The sequence below is a fragment of the Peromyscus maniculatus genome, chromosome 5, assembly GCF_049852395.1.
Source record: "Peromyscus maniculatus bairdii isolate BWxNUB_F1_BW_parent chromosome 5, HU_Pman_BW_mat_3.1, whole genome shotgun sequence".
Taxonomy (NCBI): domain Eukaryota; kingdom Metazoa; phylum Chordata; class Mammalia; order Rodentia; family Cricetidae; genus Peromyscus; species Peromyscus maniculatus.
In genome coordinates, this window is record NC_134856.1 from 71,570,643 (window position 1) to 71,589,807 (window position 19,165).

Genomic DNA, 19,165 nt, shown 5'->3' on the forward strand with positions numbered 1-19,165 from the left:
ATGCTCTGGGGGACTTCACCTTTCATCTGTTGACACCCAATCTGCAGCTGTCTCCTGGCGCTCTTGCCCACCTCCTCTCTTCTCAACAGTGGGTATGCATTCACCGGCTCCTTTTAACACGTCTTTCTCCTGTCCCTCTACACATTTCAGATATACTACAAAAATATGAAAAGGCTAGATTTTGAACAGTCTTGACCTTTATTATATATACTCTGCTCTCAGCCGCCTCAGAGCAGAGAAAGAAAAGTGACAATGTACTTGTATGGATTTGGGGTTCATAGCTGACAAAGTACAGTAGGCCCTCTACAGCCATGGGTTCTGAACCTGTGGGTTCCACACTCATGAGTTAACCAATGGCATTTCAGAAATATTCAGAAAAAAGTATTGTGTCTGTACTGAACATGCAAAAACTATTTTTTGTCTCATGATTCCCTCAAATAAAGCATGAAAGGAATCCTATTTACACAGAATTTACCTTGCATAATGTATTATGAGTAATCTGGAGATGATTCAATGCATATGAGACGGTGAGTGTTGGTTCTAGGCAAATGTTGCACCTTTTAAAATCAGTGACTGATTTTAAATCAGCATCTTCGGATTTTGTATGTGTGGGGCCCTAGAGCCAGACTCCTATGGATTTCAATGAGTAATTTTGTAATATCCAGTACCAAATCTTTAACTGCCTCAACAAAACTTAAATTCTCTTCCTAAACCATTACGAATATATGTTTATTTACATGTATTTGTTTTCCATAATAAAAATGTTAGAAGCTATCCATAACATTGAAAAGAAACCAACTCTGTCACCCGAGGGAGACCCATCTGTAACAGTACCAGTAACAGGAAAACGGCCTTCAACTCCAACAATCAAAATGCATCATTGGTTAATGTCCAAACACACACCAGAGGCAAGCAGCTAATTAAACATTGAGAGGTTAAGGAAGGACAGAGAGACAGTGACTTTAGGCATCCAAGAACCCATTGTCTCTTCTGGGAGACACTTGAGACCCCAGGCTTTCCTGTAGGAGGATTAAAACCCAGGTAGATAAAAACCCAGTGGACTGGTGTAGCAAGCATGTCCCACATTGCTCACAAGCATTGCCCCCAGTGGTCTAGCCTTTTGTACACTTTCAAATCTAAGCCACCACCACAGACTCCGCCTTGAGAAGTCCAAGACAGAGTAGCCGCCTCACAACTGCAGAAGCGCAATTAAGAAGCTTATGACGAGATGCTAATCTCCTGGGTGTATTTATATCCACAAACTCTAGGAAGCAGCCCAAGTCTGGAATGGAGGAGCATCAAGATTGCCACGGATGACCTCAGAGGCAGCACCAAATCACAACGGAGACAGACACCAGGGTCTTCCATTAGGGCACTTTCTTGGGAGGGTGGACCTTGTCTCTCAACTTCAATGATAAAGTGACTTACAGTGCTTTTGTTGGGCATGTGGTCTCCCGTCTCACCTAGCCCCCAAACTGGGACTCCTGAAAACATTACTAAACAGACTATGATTTACCCACCTGACTGGCAACACATGCCCACACCCATGCTTGATTACCCACACTCTCTCTTGAACTATTTTCTCCCCATAAACAGGTGGAATATCTGAATACTCAGCACAACTGCATACTCTGCCCAACAAATCCAGACCCCAGTTCCTCTGTTCTGTCCATCCCTTTCTTCCTTGCATTGCTTCCTCCCTGAATCCTCTGTAATGATGATGGGACTGGGCACTGCGACACGGATGTACTGGCGCTATTTGTGTGTGTGTGTGTGTGCATATTCACTGTATGTTTTGTAACTGGGTAATATAGCATAGTGGTAGCTACATATCAAAATTTCTTTTCCTCCACTCACTGGCAGAGAGGAGGGAGGGTCTTTCTTCTTGTGTATGCCAATAACTAGGTCTGAAAGACCAAAGCATTCTGTCACTATGCCTTGGCTCAGTTGCTTCAGAGATTTGCTCAAGCATCTAAATTTAGAGAGTTTCCCATGGTTAACTCGGGCAAATATCTTTTTCATGCAGCATCAGCATTCCAGAGCTTTCTGTAGAGGATGCCACCGCCAAAGCATTAAAGCCTGGGAGAAAAGTACTCAATCAGTTCTAACTAAATCCAGAATAGAGCTCAGGGCCCACTTTTCCTAAGAACAATGGAAAAATCAGTCCAGTAGGTTCCTTCAATTACACACTCAATGTGCACTTGCCAGACAACCTTGAAGGCTGGTGCCAAATTCCACACGCCCATCTCAGAAGGCAAACGGTTGGAACACGGTGTTTTGTGTTAGGACGTGCATTCTAGTACAGGGCTGCTGGTGCAAATCTGTGGCCTCGGCATTAAACACACCTCCTGCAACTCTGACACTAGCTCCCTTCTACAAAGAGGCCTTTGACCCTCCACCTCTGCTACTGTGAGCCCATTATTACCCTCCCCTCCCCTTTTGAGTGTCCCATCAATGGGGTAAGAATAGGCATGTTCAATTCACAGCCAGAACAGGTATGCAAGGTCAATAACAACACTCCAGGATTAGTAATTTTTGTCAACTGTACAAAGGGTCATTGCCCATCCAGATAACGTTGTTAGGAGACTATTTAGTAATTCAAGACTGTCTTCTAGAATATGCTTTCTGGAGTGTAACTATTCCACAATACAAACGTAGACATCAGCACATTCCAGTTTCAACTAGCTACAGAGTCCATTCAGTTTTCAGGGTTCTGTCCTAGGTGGAGGGCTTCCCAATTGCTCTGAGTCTTTCTAGGGAACAAGCCTGAAATGGCTGCCTGAAGCACAGCTGTTCATTTGTGTCCCCTTCCTAATTCTTCAAAGAGACACAAGTCTGGGCTTGTCAGCGCGCGCACACGCACGCACACACAAACATCCAAGCTAAGGGTTTTACAGTGAGAATACTTCCACTTCAATCATCTTTCCTTCCTCCTCACACCCTCACAACTGAGGACTAACGCCTCCTGTTTTCTTTACAAGGTGAGAAAGGCAAACACAAGGGAGGCCCTGCCACAGGGGAAGCAGCAGGGCTGGAATTTTAAGCCATGGGAAAATCCCTAATGGAGACACTTGAGCTCTTGAGAGCAACTGAGCCAAAGCATAGTGGACGGCATGGTCTGGTGTGTGTGTATGTGTGTGTGTGTGTGTGTGTGTGTGTGTGTGTGTGTGTGTGTGTGTGTGTTGGGGGTTGAACTCAACAGGCCCTGAGAGTAGGTGGAAGCTTCTTTGATTCTCCTTCATTCCTTCCCTTTCTCCATCTGAGAGTAGCAGACCGGGGAGGGACACAGCCCTCCAATGAGCTTGGCACCTTCAAGCCTGCTCAGGCTCCCAGAGTGTAGATGTGGTGGAAACACAAGGTTCAGTTCCAGGTTCCAGCCCAGTGCTTCTCAACCTTCCTAATGCTGCACCCCTTAATACAGTTCCTCATCTTGTGGTGACCCCAAACCTTAAAATTATTTCGTTGTTACCTCATAACTGTAATTTTGCTACTGTTATGAATCTTAATGTAAATATCTGATATGCAGAATGTCTGATATTTGACTCTGTGAAAGGGTTGTTTGACCCCCAAAGGGGTCTCGACCCACAGGCTGAGAACCACTGCTCTGGAACTTCACAGAAAGGACCCCCGAGCACAGCCCATAGTTGGTCACAAGTATTCCGAAGACATTCCTGTATAGGTAATCTCAAGTTGTGTGGAAAACCTCTAAGAAGCCCTGAGAGTGTGACTTGGGGACACTCTCTTCCCTACTCAGGGACAAACCTTCTTACACAGACACCACCCATTATTATTATTTTTTTTAATTTCCTGGTCACTTTAAGCAAGTTTATCCCCGGCCCCAGTCTGTCTCTGTTCTTCATCTTCAGAGCAGCCCTGGAGCCCTGGGCTGGGAGACAGAACAGCTTGCAGGGAAAAGGCATCAGATGACACAGAGTTGATAGACATCTGCAGTCCACGGACACAGTGACATCTAAGCCAAAGAATGCCAGGAATTGCACCTCCCTGTCACACAGGCGCCACACACTACTCCTGGACACCTGGGCCCTGAGCCTCAGCCTGAGACTTTTACAAACTCACCTTTGCACTCTCTTCTTTGACTTCACGCCACCGTTAGCCCCAGATTCTGAAAGCCAATCGGGACTTCAAAGGTCCTGCGTCACTTCGAGAGCACGAGCACATGTGTGCACGTCCCTTCATGCGCACCTCTGCTTTTAGGGTTTGGAGGCCACACTAACTCATCCAATACAACACTGTCTCTTTTACTGGATATGGGAGGGCACTCCTGTCAATTCAGTACTTAGGAGGCAGGAGGATTGCATATCCAAGACCAGTCTGTGCTACATAGTGAAACCTTCTCTCGAAAGACCAAGGATGGGGTGAAGTCGGGAGGAACACTGCTCACCTAGCATATCCAAAGCGAGTGATTAGAATATGCAAATAGATAAAGTGTTAATTGTTGAACATTACTTTCCTAACTGAGAATCTGCCTCTATATAACACTTGCAATGGGTAACACTATTCATCAGAGACCTTCAAATACGAGTGCAGAGGGGCGGGGAGATGGCTCCGTGGTTAAGAGCGGGTTCTGCTCATGCAGAGGCCCGGAGTCTGGTTCCCAGCACTCATGGTGGGCAGCTCACAACTGCCTGAAACCCCAGCTCCAGGAGATCCCCTGGCCTCCTCAGGCACTGGGCCTCACATACACAGATACACAGAGACACATAATTTAAACTTTTTTAAATTAAAAATACTATTGTATAGGCTCTAGCTAATAGAGGATACCACTCAGCTCCTGGGGCTACCTGAAGGGACAGAAAGGAGTGAGAAGCTGGAATCTGAATCAGAAACTAGAATTCCGATTTATAGAATACTGTTAAACAAGACACACATGAGGGTGGATGTGCAAACCCCCTGTCCGTGATCATCTGCCTTCCTCAAGAAAATCACGAACGAGTGCCATAAGGTGTCCCTTGGAAGCCAGACCCCCAATTATACATGTCTAACTTCTTCTGAGTCTCTGGAGAGGACCCCGGAGCTACCCGGCCTTGAGTACCTCCTCTAGCCTTTGGGGCTGACCTGGTTAACCTTTAGTCTCCTGAGTCCTGTGATTCTCTGAGGTATGTTTGACCGGAGCTGATAATCAGATCAAGACTTAGAAGAATTGACTAAGTAGCACATGGAGCAAGAGCAAGGTTCATTTCGGTTCATGCTCTAGAAGATGGAAAAAGTCAGAACACAGCCAGGGAGGGCCTCCTGCTGCTTCAACCCAGTGGAAAGCAGAGGAGCAAGTGTGTACATGCAGGAGAGAGGAGAGACGGAGCTTCACAATGACCGGCTTCCCCAGTGACTAATCCAGTCCTTCAAGAATTAAGCCAGGCCCAGAGTAAGCCACCAGCCCTCTTACCAACAAAGCCACAGGGTAGTCAGCTGTCAGTGTGCATTTCAGGCAGCCATGAGGTCCCAGAGCCATGACTGCACTCCTTTCCACCACTCAGTCCATCTTAGCCCTAGCCATTCATTTATGTGCACTTACATTCCCCGTACCACCCCTCCCCCAGGTCAAAAATATCTTTACAGCCTTTCCAAGTCCCCGGGCCTTTGGCCTCCTTTTCATACAAACAAGTAGCGTCTACCTCCTTACTTACGGCCCATCACCTGTCTTGGTGTTTGGTCACTCTTCATAGACCCAACATTCTCTATCTTGCCCCACTTCCTTATTCTTGGAACCATCTTGGCCAAAAACTGTCTGAACAAAATATACTGAGCCAAGGAATTGACTTCAACACTGCCAGCAGCAGCGCGTAGTCTGAACCAAACATTGGAATGCTCCAACACACACATATCTATGCATACTGTGGGAACTACAGTTGCTCTGTTCCCTCAGAAAACTCTCTTGCCCCTTTGCTTCATTCCCATATCAGACCTGGCAACTGTCCCTATTTTATGATGCTTCATCCCAGAGCGTAATCCTGGCAGTCAGGAGACAGGTCCATGAAATAACAGATCAGCCATACATCAAGCGGATCTCGTTTTAGGGCTTTCTTCTTTTGAAGTTTTACTTTTTCTCTGCCTGGGCTTCCACAAAGTCCCTCTCCTGCCTCCACTGTGTCAAAGATGCTTCCTCACAGGACACAGCTGATCAACTTCCCCAGGACTGTGGACCCCTGAGGCTTCTCCTGCCCAGTCTCTGAGGATTGCAGAGCTCCTGCCCAGATCAATAGGGGTTCTAAGGCAGGCAGGAACAAGACGGAGCATGCCCAGGCTTCATCTTCCCTTTGCAGAGGTGAGGCAGCCCAGTTCAGAAGCAGCTGCGTAAGCTTTTGAGAAACTCACGGGCTGGGGTGCAGCACAGTGGCAGAGCTCTTTGCCTAGCTCACTTTGGGTCCCATCTCCGGCACCCCAAAAACAACAGAGCTAACAGGCACACAGACGAGAACCAAAGCAAGACAAGAAAGAGAGGTGCATCTCCCGATTCTGAGAAAACTGGCTTGGAGGTGGCTTTCATTTGTTTTTCATTTTTTGCGTTTTTGAGGCCGAGTCTCAGTCAGTATCCCAGGCCGGCTTTGAACTCTCAGCCTAAACACTGGGATTTGTAGAGGAGAGCCTCCAAGTGCTAAGCAACAGCGCTCAGTTTCCCACATGTACTTGGCATTTCTAAACCAGGTGCCCCCAGGCATGAATTCAGAGTCCAGCAAGGTGAGCCCCAATGATGATGCTTTAATTAGAGAGAAACATCTCAATATAATCAAAAGCTTCCTACTTTTGCGTAGAAAATGAAGAAAAAAATTTTTTCAGAATAAAGAAAATAAACAAGATTAACAGCTGAGAACAATCAAGGTGGACCTGAGAACTATAATTTTAAAAATGACCATATGACCTCTGGCCCTTCCTCGCTCCCCCTCAGGACAAAGTGGCCAGGAATCAGAAACATGACACAGCAGTTTACAGACACCTGGGAAGAGAGGCAAGCCCTAGACTCACAGACTTGTGTACCTGTCTCCTGCTTGCTTCACCGTGGGACCCCCGGCAGCAGAAATAAGCCAGGCCTGCTTCCCTCCTTGGCCTTTCCCGTGGAGAGCAGGCTGAAGACTCCATGTCCAGGGCCAGCTGCTGCCATCAGCCAGACCGGAGAGTTCTCTGAGCAGTGACAGGTCCTGCCCTTTCCAAGTGCAGCTGGACTGTAGCCTAGTCCATTCTTCCAGCTAGCTGGCCCGCCACAACCCACAGACAGACAGACAGACAGACAGAGAGACAGACAGGCAGGCTCAGGATTGGGAGTGTGATTCACTCACAGATAGAAAATACTGGTTTTTCTCACTGCTATGCAAATGCACTGTGGGCGGAGTTTTACGAAACTCGGATATGGACACCAAAAATCCCAGCAAGAATGTGTCTCTTTAACGTACATTTCACTTGGCCGAAGAAGCCCCACCCACATACCAGCCATTAAAGAAAATTGGAGCTAGCTGCGTGGGAAGGAACCATTTCTAGCTCCTCGGTATATGCTGGGACAGTTCACGCACACAGGCTGTGGGCCTGGAGGCAGAGCTTTGTCTAAATCAGCATCAAATGACAAAGCCTGGATTGCCAACTGGTTTCAATGCTGGTGTTTGGGCCAATTGCCTCATCAATTTGGAGCTTCAGCAATAACCATATCAAATGTTCATATAAAGAGTTGAATAAACTCTTGACATCCAAAGGTTTGAACAACCACCCAGGGACTTCCCTACTCCCACCCTAGGCTTCAGATGGGATGGCCTATATCGGTTACCTCACCTGGCTACTGTCATGGTCTCTGAAGAGTCATATACACCCACTTTCAGATCGGTCTCTGGCTCCTATGGGCAAGACTAATCCAAACCACATCATTTCTCCAAAGCCCACTTCCTGTCTGTAAAGTGCAGGAGTCGAATGCTCCCTCATGGGCTTGCCAGTAATTTTCACAAACCAGTCCAAACTGGACAAGCCCCAGTGTTGAAGGTGTCAGTGGGACGTGGCAATGCTGACAGCCCAGGGCTAGGAGCAGAGCACAGGCTGAGTGAGCATGCTGAGGTCCTGGATTTGAGGTCAGAGCAAAACAAAAAGCAAAAACAAAACAAAACCAAAAGCCAGTCTACATGCCCATTATATGTTTTTTGTTTGTTTGTTTTCTTGTTGCTATTGTTGTTTTGATTTTTGCCAACCTCCCCAGAGTGCATTAAATGCCTGGCCTGAGCCAGGTTGCAAGAAAAGCTTCAACCAATTCTCTGAAATATATATTACTGGTTTCTCTTTTTCTGTTGAGAGCAGATGACAAGTCAAAGGTCAGAGGTACTATCCTGTCACTGTAACAACCCTGAGCCAGGAACCTAATGTGCATGTATCTTGTTTCAGACATCATCACATCCCGTGACGTGCACTTTGCATGCTGGGTACCTTGCACTCCTGGGTACTTTATTTTGTAGTCAAAAGGAAACACTTTAGAAACCCCAGTGCACTTTCTGAATGTGTTTAGAAGCAGGGAAAATAGAACAGAAATAACATTTGCCCTTTGGGATTGATGGCAGACTGTGGAACTGTGCTTCTGAATACCAGGCATGGGACCCGGAGGCACAAATCGCTGACAGATCCCCAGAACTCTGTGAAGTGCTGGCTGTGGGGCTCTCCAGTAGGTTTGAGACCTCTACAGCGTTCCTTTGAGGATCGCTGCACTGATGGAGAAGGACTTAGGGTCAATCAGTATCTCCTGCCTAGGTGGCTCTCTCTACAATAACATTTGAACAAATGCTAAAAATATAACCCATTCTCACTCCCTGGCTCTACCACTTCTGCGCTACAGGAAGAGAACACTCCAAAGCCCCAAATGCTGCTCAGGAACTGTGGCCACCTTGCCCTCGTCACTTGAGTTATTCAACAAAGAAGTTCCTCTGTGCCTCGGGATCTCTGCCCTGGATGTTCTTCCTCCTGAAAAACCTGAGCTTCATTATTTTCTAGGATGTCTTCTTCCCTCTTTTTTTCCGTCATGGCATTTATATGGATCTAAAATTCTCTACACAATAGACCCTCTTCCTTAAGTGACATGTTTCTGGCTCACAGTGAATGATCTAAGTGATGGATATTACCCATGCATGGCAAACATGTGACTTTTTAAGTGTGAGAATAAGGCCATTGCGGTTAGCATAAAGATGGCACAGTGGCACACACCTTTAATATCAGTACTTGGGAGGCAGAAGTAGGCAGATCTCTATGAGTTCGAGAAAAGCCTGGTCTACATAGTGAGTTACAGGCCAGCCAGAAGGCCCTGTTTCTAAAACAGACAACAAAAAGAAAGTAATACACAAGCTTAAACACCCAAACCAATTCCCAGGACCCTTTTTTGTTTGTTTGTTTGTCAGTGGAAAGCCACTTATTTTGGACCTGTTAGTCTTCAAGAAACTGAACAATCTTGGACTGGTGAACTCCCCAAGCTTCAGATTCCTTCTGCAAGAAGCTAGGACAATTCCTGTAGCAGCTCAAGGCCCCTCCCACCCAGAACAACCTCACAATAACTAAGGCATTGGGCAAAAAGCCATTGCTCCTCATAAAATGTCACGGGATGTTTCCAGTAGAGCTACTGCCAGGTACCAAGCACCCATCACATGCCAGGTACTGGCCTAAGTACTCCTCACACCTTGAATCTAGATGATCTTGCCACGCAGGAGAAATAGACGCTTGTGCAGAGCATGATCTGCTCAAGACCACTCAAATACCAAGCAGTACATCCAGAACTCACACTAAGTCTGTCCAACGACAGAGGTGAGATTCCTTCCACCCCAGCACAGTGCTTCCAGGAAAAATGTGACACAAATTTTGGTTATGGTCAGTGTTCAGAGCAGGGGTCAGGCAGGTGAGCAAGACAAGTGTAGGGCAGAAAGTGGAGCTCTGTATGAACCCCAAAACCTGTGCCTTGTTTTAACTTGACTCTTGTACATTTTCTAACAAAGAAGTGAGGTCCCAGATTTCTTGATTATATGTTTATATATTTGGGGTTTGTTTCAGGGGTTTTGTTTTGTTGTTGTTTTCATCCTTGGGGTACAAGACATTTTATTTTAGGGTCAAAACCACCTGAATCCACAAAGTTTTAGTGAATTTTTTTGGTTTTTCGAGACAGGGTTTCTCCGGGTAGTTTTGATGCCTGTCGTGGATCTCACTCTGTAGACCAGGCTGGCCTCGAACAAGTTTTAGTGATTTTAATTTTGACTCGTGTTTATTTTCTGTTCTACAGTGGTGGAGATGGAATCCAGGACCTCACGCATGCAGACGCCAGGCGGTCACTCTGTCATGCCCTGCGCGGCCGCTGCACTAGAGCCCCCACCAAGTTTTAGTATTTTATGGAAACTCGCCGGGATCTTTACACAGGCTTTCCTAGAGACCCTGGTCCCAGGCCAGCTTTGTCCCATCCAGTCTTATTTCTGGCTACAGAAGTTGCCTAATTTGTCTCTTCCATTACAGTGAGCACTTCTGAAATCCTACAAGGAAACAGAAAATGAGGGTGGGGGAGGGGCTGGGGTCACTGAGCAAGGAGCGGTGCTCTGGGAACTCTGGGGGCCTGTCCACAGAGGACCTGCTTCTGAGGGCCTGTCCACAGAGGACCTGCTTCTGAGGGCCTGTCCACAGAGGACCTGCTTCTGATCTCTGCGCTGGGAAGAGAGTTGCTTCACAGTTGCATCTGACATTCCTCACAAGCCTGACTGACTTCAGGGCAGAGCAAGTGTCTCTTCCCACCTAGCTCCCCAACCCTCCTTTGTTGAAATGGAAGGAGAGAGAAGGGAAGACCCTGCACCTGGGAGGCCTGAGGTAAATCTTTCTGGCTGACTACAGACAGCATCTGAAATCTGACCTCCTCAAGAAACCACTCCTCACAGCACACGCCTTAGGGAACCCCAGAATGATGGCACAGGTGTGGAGTTAAGATTGCTGAGTTCAAATCCTCACCCATGACCAGTGGTAGTGGCCGACCACGCCTTTGATCCCAGCACTCAGAGGCAGAGGCAGGTGGATCTCTGTGAGTGTGAGGCCATCCTGTTCTATAGAGTGAGTTCCAGGACAGCCAGAAACCCTGTCTGGAAAACCAAAACCAATTCCTTTTCCTTTGGAATCAAGACTCTCCCTTATTCTCAGTCTTGGTAGCATTTTTACACATATCTCTTTTTTATAAGGTTTTATTAATTTGTGCAATGGTGTGTGCTGCATGTATGTGTGTGTTTGGAGTAGGACAAAGCGCTACAGTGTGTGTGAGGAGGTCAGAGGCCAACTGTTGGAGAATGTTCTCTCATCCTACCATATAGGTTCCAGGGAGTGGACTCAGGTCATCAGGCTCGGTGACAAGAGTCTTCATCTGCTGTGTCATCTCGATGGCCCTATATGTATCTATTCATACACATGGATGTTTCTATATTTAAAAAATAATAATTATAGTAGACATAATTGTGTGATGTTTCTGACACGTATTGACGTGTTACAGTGATCCCTAAATATATACCATGAAAAGTTCAATTGGATTGGACTAAATTGGGTTGGAATGCACAGAGAAATTTCATTTGTGTGTGTTGATGTGCCATAAAAACTCTGTGGTGGGCTGGCAAAGTGGCTCAGCAGGCATAGGCACTTGTGGCCAAGACAGATGACCCAAGTTCAACCCTGGAACTTACATGGTGGAAGATAAACCACTCTCCAAAAGCTGTCCTTTGAATTCCACAGGTCTACCACGTCACAGGTGTGCCCACCTCCACAAAATAACCTATGATATTTAATATTTGGAGGAAGGAAATATCGCTATTTATCCCACAATATGGGAAGCTTGGCCCATTTTTTCTAATGATTTATAAAAGCTGTATTTGGCTTAGAAGTCACCTAGCTCCTCCCAGGGCAACAGTAATTATATTCTCTTTAATGCAATTGCTTCAATTACGGCTTTCCCTTGATTTGCACATCACAGCCATGACCTTCCTCTTTTTCTGCTAAACTGAGCTATTTCTCATGATTCTCTCTGGGTTAGCTGACTAATGGCAAGCCTGTGCACAGTTGTGAAATACGGCATTGAGATGCATCTGCCATTAGCTGCAGAACCGTGACGTCTCTGGATAATGGAGTTTCACGAGCAGTAACTGAGGAGAAGGGAGGAAACCGCACAGTTACTGTGAAGACAGCGCTTGTTTGTACTAACAGGATCCACAAATCACTTCCACTGAGGACTGGACAGATTCTGCACACCTGGATTAAAGAGTTGGCACTAAGCCAGGCAGTGGTGGCGCATGCCTTTAATCCCAGCACTTGGGAGGCAGAGGCAGGCGGATCTCTGTGAGTTCGAGGCCAGCCTGGTCTACAAAGTGAGTTCCAGGAAATGCGCCAAAACTACACAGAGAAACCCTGTCTCGAAAAACCAAAAAAAAAAAAAAAAAAAAAGAGTTAAGAGTTGGAGCTTCAAATCACAACATCCAAAGCTTTCTTCAGTGTGTTGGGACTACACAATGTAGTGCTTCATTTCAGTTTTTCTGAGCAGGACATTCTCTGAGGTTGTGCCTTTTATCACTGGCTTCTCTTACTCTGAACAGAAAAACTCTAGCACAGTTTGCAAATTGTAATATGCTGTGTTTTAAGATGGAGCTTCGTTTAGGAAGCTGAATTTTTGTTGCATAACTAGAGCCTTCACATGAAAACTTAAATAAATACCAATTGGTTGGGGGGGGGGGGTGCGCCCCTATAATCTCAGCACTTGGGAAGCTGTGACAGAAAGATCAACCATGAAATTAAAAGCCCTAACACAATAGGTACACAATGAGACCCCTACCTCAAAACCAAACCAAATCAAGAAAACACCTGCAAAGGTATGGAATTTGGTCATGCAGCGGGCGAGCGCCTTGTGTGATGACCGGAAGATGTTCTACCCTACAAAGATGCGTTGGCTGCTTTTGCTGAGAAGTTCAGATTGCTTAAAAATATTTCAGCCAAACTAGTATCTGTTTAGGAAGGAGGGATCAAGACTGAGTAAATTTGAGATACTGCTCCTGAGGTCAAAAGTGATTGCTCCCACAAAGAAAAAAGAAAAAGAAGCACCCCTTCCTTGTACAAGGAACAGGGGTTGCCTGGGGCAGAGATGAGGTCACTGTCTCAGTCCATCTGCTAGTTTGCAACCCTCCTTCCTGAGAACACAGGCTAGAGGCCAGGACAACTATTCTTGTTTTAAGCTGTTTTTTAAAGTCAAAGTATTGCCTGCATGTGACAAAAATCTAAACAGTACAGTAATCAAAACCTAACACTTCCATTCTCACTATCCTGCTGGTTCCTCTTTCTGATTCGTTGGTTATTAATCTAGACATTTGTAGATAAGTACACAGAAACTATACATCCTTTTTCTTTTTCTTTTTGGTTTTTTGAGAAAGAGTTTCTCTGTGTTGCCCTGACTATCCTTAGACTGGCCTTGAACTCACAGATATCCGCCTGCCTCTGCCTCCCACGTGCTGGGACTAAAGGCGTGTGACACCACCACCTGGCTACATGTTTTTCAAAAAAATGTGGCCCACTCTTTCTAATATCGATGGAATCATACCCATGATGCCAGTCTTGTGCAGTGCTTATTTAGCCAAACTTGGTCATGTGTTCACATCTACATGTAGGGTTTCTATCATTTGTTGTGAACACAGTGACTGGGTCATACGAAAGTGATGTAACATTCCAAGTGATATCCCTATCCACAGTACTAACCAGTGTTTCTTAAATATATTTGGGTGACATCTTTCAACACTAGTACTCTGATTTGACTTCCGGAAATTTGTCCCTTAGAGGTGCTGATATATTTATAGATACAAGGAGGGTCATTGCAATCAGGTCAAGATATAGGACCACTCCAATAACTGCTGTTAAAACAGAATTGCTCTAGGACACTTTATGCTATGCATAGTCTTACATACACACACACATACACACAAACACATACACACAAACACACACACACATACACACACCACATACACCCTCATACAACACAACATAACACACTCATGCACACACACTCACAGACACATGGATATACACACTCACACACACCTGGACACATAAACACTCATACACACACACACACACACACACTGCACAAAGACTCAAAATTGTCTTTCCTGAGGCAATCAGTTGAGGCACTTTCTTCAACAGTTACAAAACTTAATATAAGAAAGGAATTAAAGACTAACACCACTGGAGAAGGGAATCCATGAAAGTTCCTTAGTACAAAATTCAAAGAGACAATTACACAACAGATTTTCTCCTGTGGAACAGAAAGCCAAATGAAAGCTATGGCGTATTGACCTTACTAACGACTACATAGAAAATGGGATGTGACGCCCTCCTGATGCCCTGAGTGCTATTCACAAACACTTCAACATTGAAGAGAGAAAATGACCATGGGACTATCAGACCCCCTCTCTAGCTACTCCAGATGCAACTGAGGCAGCAGCCTGCTTCACTGCTGAGCAGCAGGAGAAAGGTCAAAGCCAGTCACCCTTGAAGGATCCACAGTACCACATGGCTACCCAGTACAGACATCGTCCAGACAGGATCTTTGCTTTCTCCATCCTGTGTGATCTAAGCAGGATACAGGGCAGGCCAACAGTCCTAAGGAAGCCTGCCATCAGTTTAATGGGGCCAATGTGACTATCTGCATTTGTTAACCTTAAAGGAACTGGGAATAGGAAGCACAGTATCACATCTGTTACTTAATTAGGACCAACCAGGAATGGGAGGCACAATGACTATGCAATGGCAAAGTCATGCGATGTCCCACCATGATGAACAAAGAAAAGAGCCTTAGATCCCAACACCCACTGGACTCTGGGCTAACAGAACTCATAGGTCCCATAAACTGAGCTCTACATTCCTTTCTTGGAGAGCTTGGGACACAGATTTCTCTACATGATAACATTTTACATTTGTTTTTACATGTCACACAGGGATCTCAACTCTCAATCTCTTGTGTAGTCAGGCTCTTTTCTGAAGCAAACACAGCGGAGATTCCTGTCACCAGGAAAAAGCCGGTCCCAGATCCTTGCTTTGTCACTACCAAGGCTCTCCCGATTTTATTCTTTCCACCATAGCCCACAGCTCCAAAGGTCTCCAGTTTTCTGAGGCCACACAGCTGTCATAAACCAAGAAAGATTTATTCCATTGGTTATGAACACCAAGAGGGAAGGGATTAGATATCTCATAGCACTGGCCTTGAGACTACAGGTGGACTCAGGGTGTATACTTGCCTAGGATGTTTAAGAACCTAGGTCTCATCCAAAAACGCAAAAAAAAAAAAAAAAAAAAAAAAAAAAAAAAAAAAAAAAAAAAAAAAAAGGAGAAGGAGGCAGTGGGGACAGAAGAGGAGGAAAAAGAAGAGAGACACACTTACATAAATCTTATGCCTCTATCAGGGAGAAAAATGAAAATCCATCCACCCATATTTCCTTTCATCCAGTTACAGGTTAAATGTGAAAGTCAGGGGGGTTATGAAAAGGCAATTGACTTTGTAAAGACCTATGGGGAAATTCACATTAAAATAAGAAGTGGTCCCCAAATCATAGGCCTTATGCTTTACAATGTACAATACAAATATGCCCCAAACCTCCCCAGGAAGGTTTGCATCCTGTAAAACAGTTGAAGCACCTAAGAGCACAGTTTGACGATGCACCAGTGAGTACTACTTCCTACTTCCTCTCCTCCAACTCTGCTGTCAGTGGCCACCCACCGGGAGGACAAGCCATGGCCAAGTCCTCTGTCATGACAGGGCTTTCTCATGATGATGAGTGATGAGTGTCTCTGAAACAAGGACGTTTTGGAGAAAGCAGCCATGGTGATATGTGCCTCGAACCCCAACATGTAAGAAGAGCATGAGTTTGAGACCAGCCTGGGCTACAGAGATGGACCCTGTCTCAAAACAAAAAACAGTTTTTAAAAATCTAGAAAGTACTCTCCAGTAGCTTCAGAACATGGCTGCTTGGGACTGACTGTACTGTACAGTAGTAGACTGCTTGCCCAGTAAAATGAGGCTCAGGGTCAGCAGCCAACAAATGCATGCACAGGGGTTTACACACACACACACACACACACACACACACACACACACACACACACACACACACACTGTCAACTTGGGCGCTTCTAACGAAGCGCAGCAGTAAACAACATCACAAGGGCCTGTACTGTAATCAGCATCTGCAACAGCTTTGTCCTCCTACACAGAACAGTCTCTTCTACCTCCTCCACAGTCCGCCACCAAGAACTTCCAGTTACAATTTATTTTTTTTTAGGGCATTCCAGTGCATTCCTTTTAAAAGAAAGAAAGAAATGAAGGATTTATAGGGCAATAAAACAATATGTAAGACCAGTAACTCCTTCACTAAGAGACTTTTAAAACACAAGACCTCAGGTTGGGGACGTCAGGCTTGCCTAACACGAGGGAGGGCCTGAGTTCAATCCATAAGACGGTAAAAGAAGATAAAATTCAGTCGCTCTGACTGGCAAATGAATGCCCTCCAACTAAAGTCTGTGCAACAGGTAAGTAACGGAGGCAGGATTTGATCCCAAGCACCTAGACTCTCTGGCTTTGAACCTTCCACCAAATGCTGCCATGTCCCAAACTGCAGTATGCAATCACTGTTTACTTACCCAATAGAGGTTCAATCACAACAATTAAGTGTAACACAGAGCAGAGGGACTGTGAGGTTTGCCAGTTAAGAAGAAAACGGATATTCGTTAGTGACTATAAACCTATCTGAAGGTTTGGATCCCTGTTGGCTGGTGGATTTCATGCCAGGCGAACTCTCCACCCTGTGGTAAACCTCTGGGTGGCGTAACTCTCTTACGAAATGAAGATTTACTTTTGGACTTGTAGATTGTCTCTGGAGATAAAATAACCAAAGAGAGATTTTCCTCAGGTCCCCGCATGGGGCTGGAAGCTGGAGTCAGCCATAAAGCAGGGTTCATCTGACCACTGGCATTAATCTAGCAGTGAGTGCTGTCAGAGCCTCAGCAGCTCAGAAGTCAGAACCACTCAAGGATCAAGAGAGCCCACCCAAGCTCCTGCCAAGGGCCTCTCCCACAGCTTCAAATCTGGGCAGCTCTGAAAACCTGGAACTTTGGAAAGTGCTTAGGAAAACCCAGGACTATCAGACTCTTTCCCCTGACGATATACGCTATTGTTACTCTAGAGCCTGATACTGCACACACCTGTAATCCCAGCACCCAAGAGATGGATCATGAGATGGAGACCAGCTAAGGCTACATAGTGAGTTCAAGGATACTGGGGGCTGGCTATGTGCCAGGTCCTGCCTCAAACAAACAAACAACAACAAATAATAAAAAGTGCCACTGCTAAAAATAACACAATGAAAAACAGATTGTCTCTCCCACTCGAACAATGTAGACTAGAACCATGAGCTGCTCACACATCTGGAATGGGGACAAGGGAGGAGCTGGCAAATTCTGGAATAAAAAGCAACTAAAGAGCCACTGCCTGGAACTCCTGGACCATGAGGAGTTCCTGGGTGACTTGGTTCCCACTTCAATAATCACTGTAGCGTCCACACATGATTCTTCCTGTGGACCCAGAAAAGTGTGAGGTGGATGCAATTTCAAAATGTGAGTGTTTACAGTAGCCTGAGCTCCGGTGAGCATGTTATCAGTAAAAAGTAAATTCATGTGACTGCAATCAACTCTCTATAAGTAGCACAAGCATTATTAATTTATATATATATATATATGTATATAAATTAATTATATATATATATATATCTGACAAACATGCTTTGCTGCTTAGGAGTTATTTTGATGATGAATTATTTTTCTCTATATTCGCTAACACAAGAACAATCTGGATCTGCAGAAGTGTAGAATGCTCTTGCCCTTCATCTCTTGAGTCATAGATGGCTCATCTGTAAGGCCCAAGCCACGGGACTCTGCAAGTCTTTACTTGGCTGTTGTAATGACATGAGGAGAAGGATAGAAAAGAAGAGGGGAAAAAAAAACTCTTCCCAATCACACAAACGTCTTGTGCCTCCTAAGTAAAAACAGCCCATAATATGTGCAGCTTCGAGTGGTTCCACAACACTATGACCGTCACCCTTGCTGTATGAAGGTGAAAACTGAGGCTTAAGGGTATGGGTTTACTTTCCCCAAGTCACACAGCTAGCGAGTGAGGAAACCAGTCTCCTTCGTCACCCTCCACACTAGCTGCTAACAACAGTTTCACTGAGGGCCAATTCCGGTGCTAATCCACATTCTCAGACTGCAAGATTTCAGATTCCATGCTTACATATTCAAAACATTTTAAAGCCTACCATTAGCTTCTAAATAGTCTTTTGTCTCAGAAGTTCCAGGTTCCCCTGTTCCAGGTAGCTTGAGCTCAGACTTTAATCCCATGCTTATAGGAAAGACAAATGAGTTTTCTCTGTGCTCTCTTCAAGAGGGAGAGCCTGACTACTCAGAACAGTTAACACCCCTTTTGGCTAACTCCTGATTCCGGCCACCTGAGGGGCTGTTACAGCCAATGGCTTACAGGGCTGTCCACCTGCCCCCACTGCCCAGGGACCAGAAGCAAGCTTTGGAACTACCATTATTTCCCTCTTCATCTGCCCTCTTGCTATTTACGACTATTTTCTTAGAAGTCTACAAACTAATGAGTCCAGCACGGTTATTGTTTTCTAGTCCTAGAAAACATTCTTACAAAAAAACATGCAGGTACACTTGAACACAAAAGTGCCCCTGTTTGTACATCTCATTCCGAAGTTATTTCTGAGATGTTCCAAAGATTTTATTTTTCATATTTTACAAAAGGAAAATCCAGAATTACCTGGGTTTTAGCTTCAGACACACACACACACACACACACACACACACACACGCACACGTGTGAACACACAAACACACACAGCATCTGGAAACAGTCAACAAATGCATATAGTATCTCAATTCTCAGCCATCCTGTAAGTCCTTATCTGTGGTGTTCTTACAGCATTATTCATTGGCACAATCAGCATACTGCATACATAATACATCACTTGTTTTTCAGCTCTATTCAAAAATCTCAGTTCATTCAACAACAACAACAAAAAGCCCTTAAAACAGGCCAGAAGCTGGAACACTCCGTGTGGGAAAGCCACACGTATAGACTCCA

General features: G+C 45.3%; 1 protein-coding gene across 24 annotated transcripts in view; it reads right to left on the reverse strand.

Moving 5' to 3' along the window:
- The window catches only part of Kiaa1217 (KIAA1217 ortholog), a 796,433-nt gene that overhangs the window by 253,578 nt on the left and 523,690 nt on the right, over positions 1–19,165 (reverse strand). The window contains exon 1 of one of the 24 annotated variants that reach the window (XM_076572600.1): positions 6,994–13,402. The exons of the other annotated variants lie outside the window; for them this stretch is intronic. Coding sequence (XP_076428715.1) covers positions 6,994–7,095 — 102 coding nt within the window. The 5' untranslated portion in view covers positions 7,096–13,402. Of the gene's footprint in view, positions 1–6,993; positions 13,403–19,165 lie in introns of those variants that run through there. 24 annotated transcript variants of the gene reach the window in all.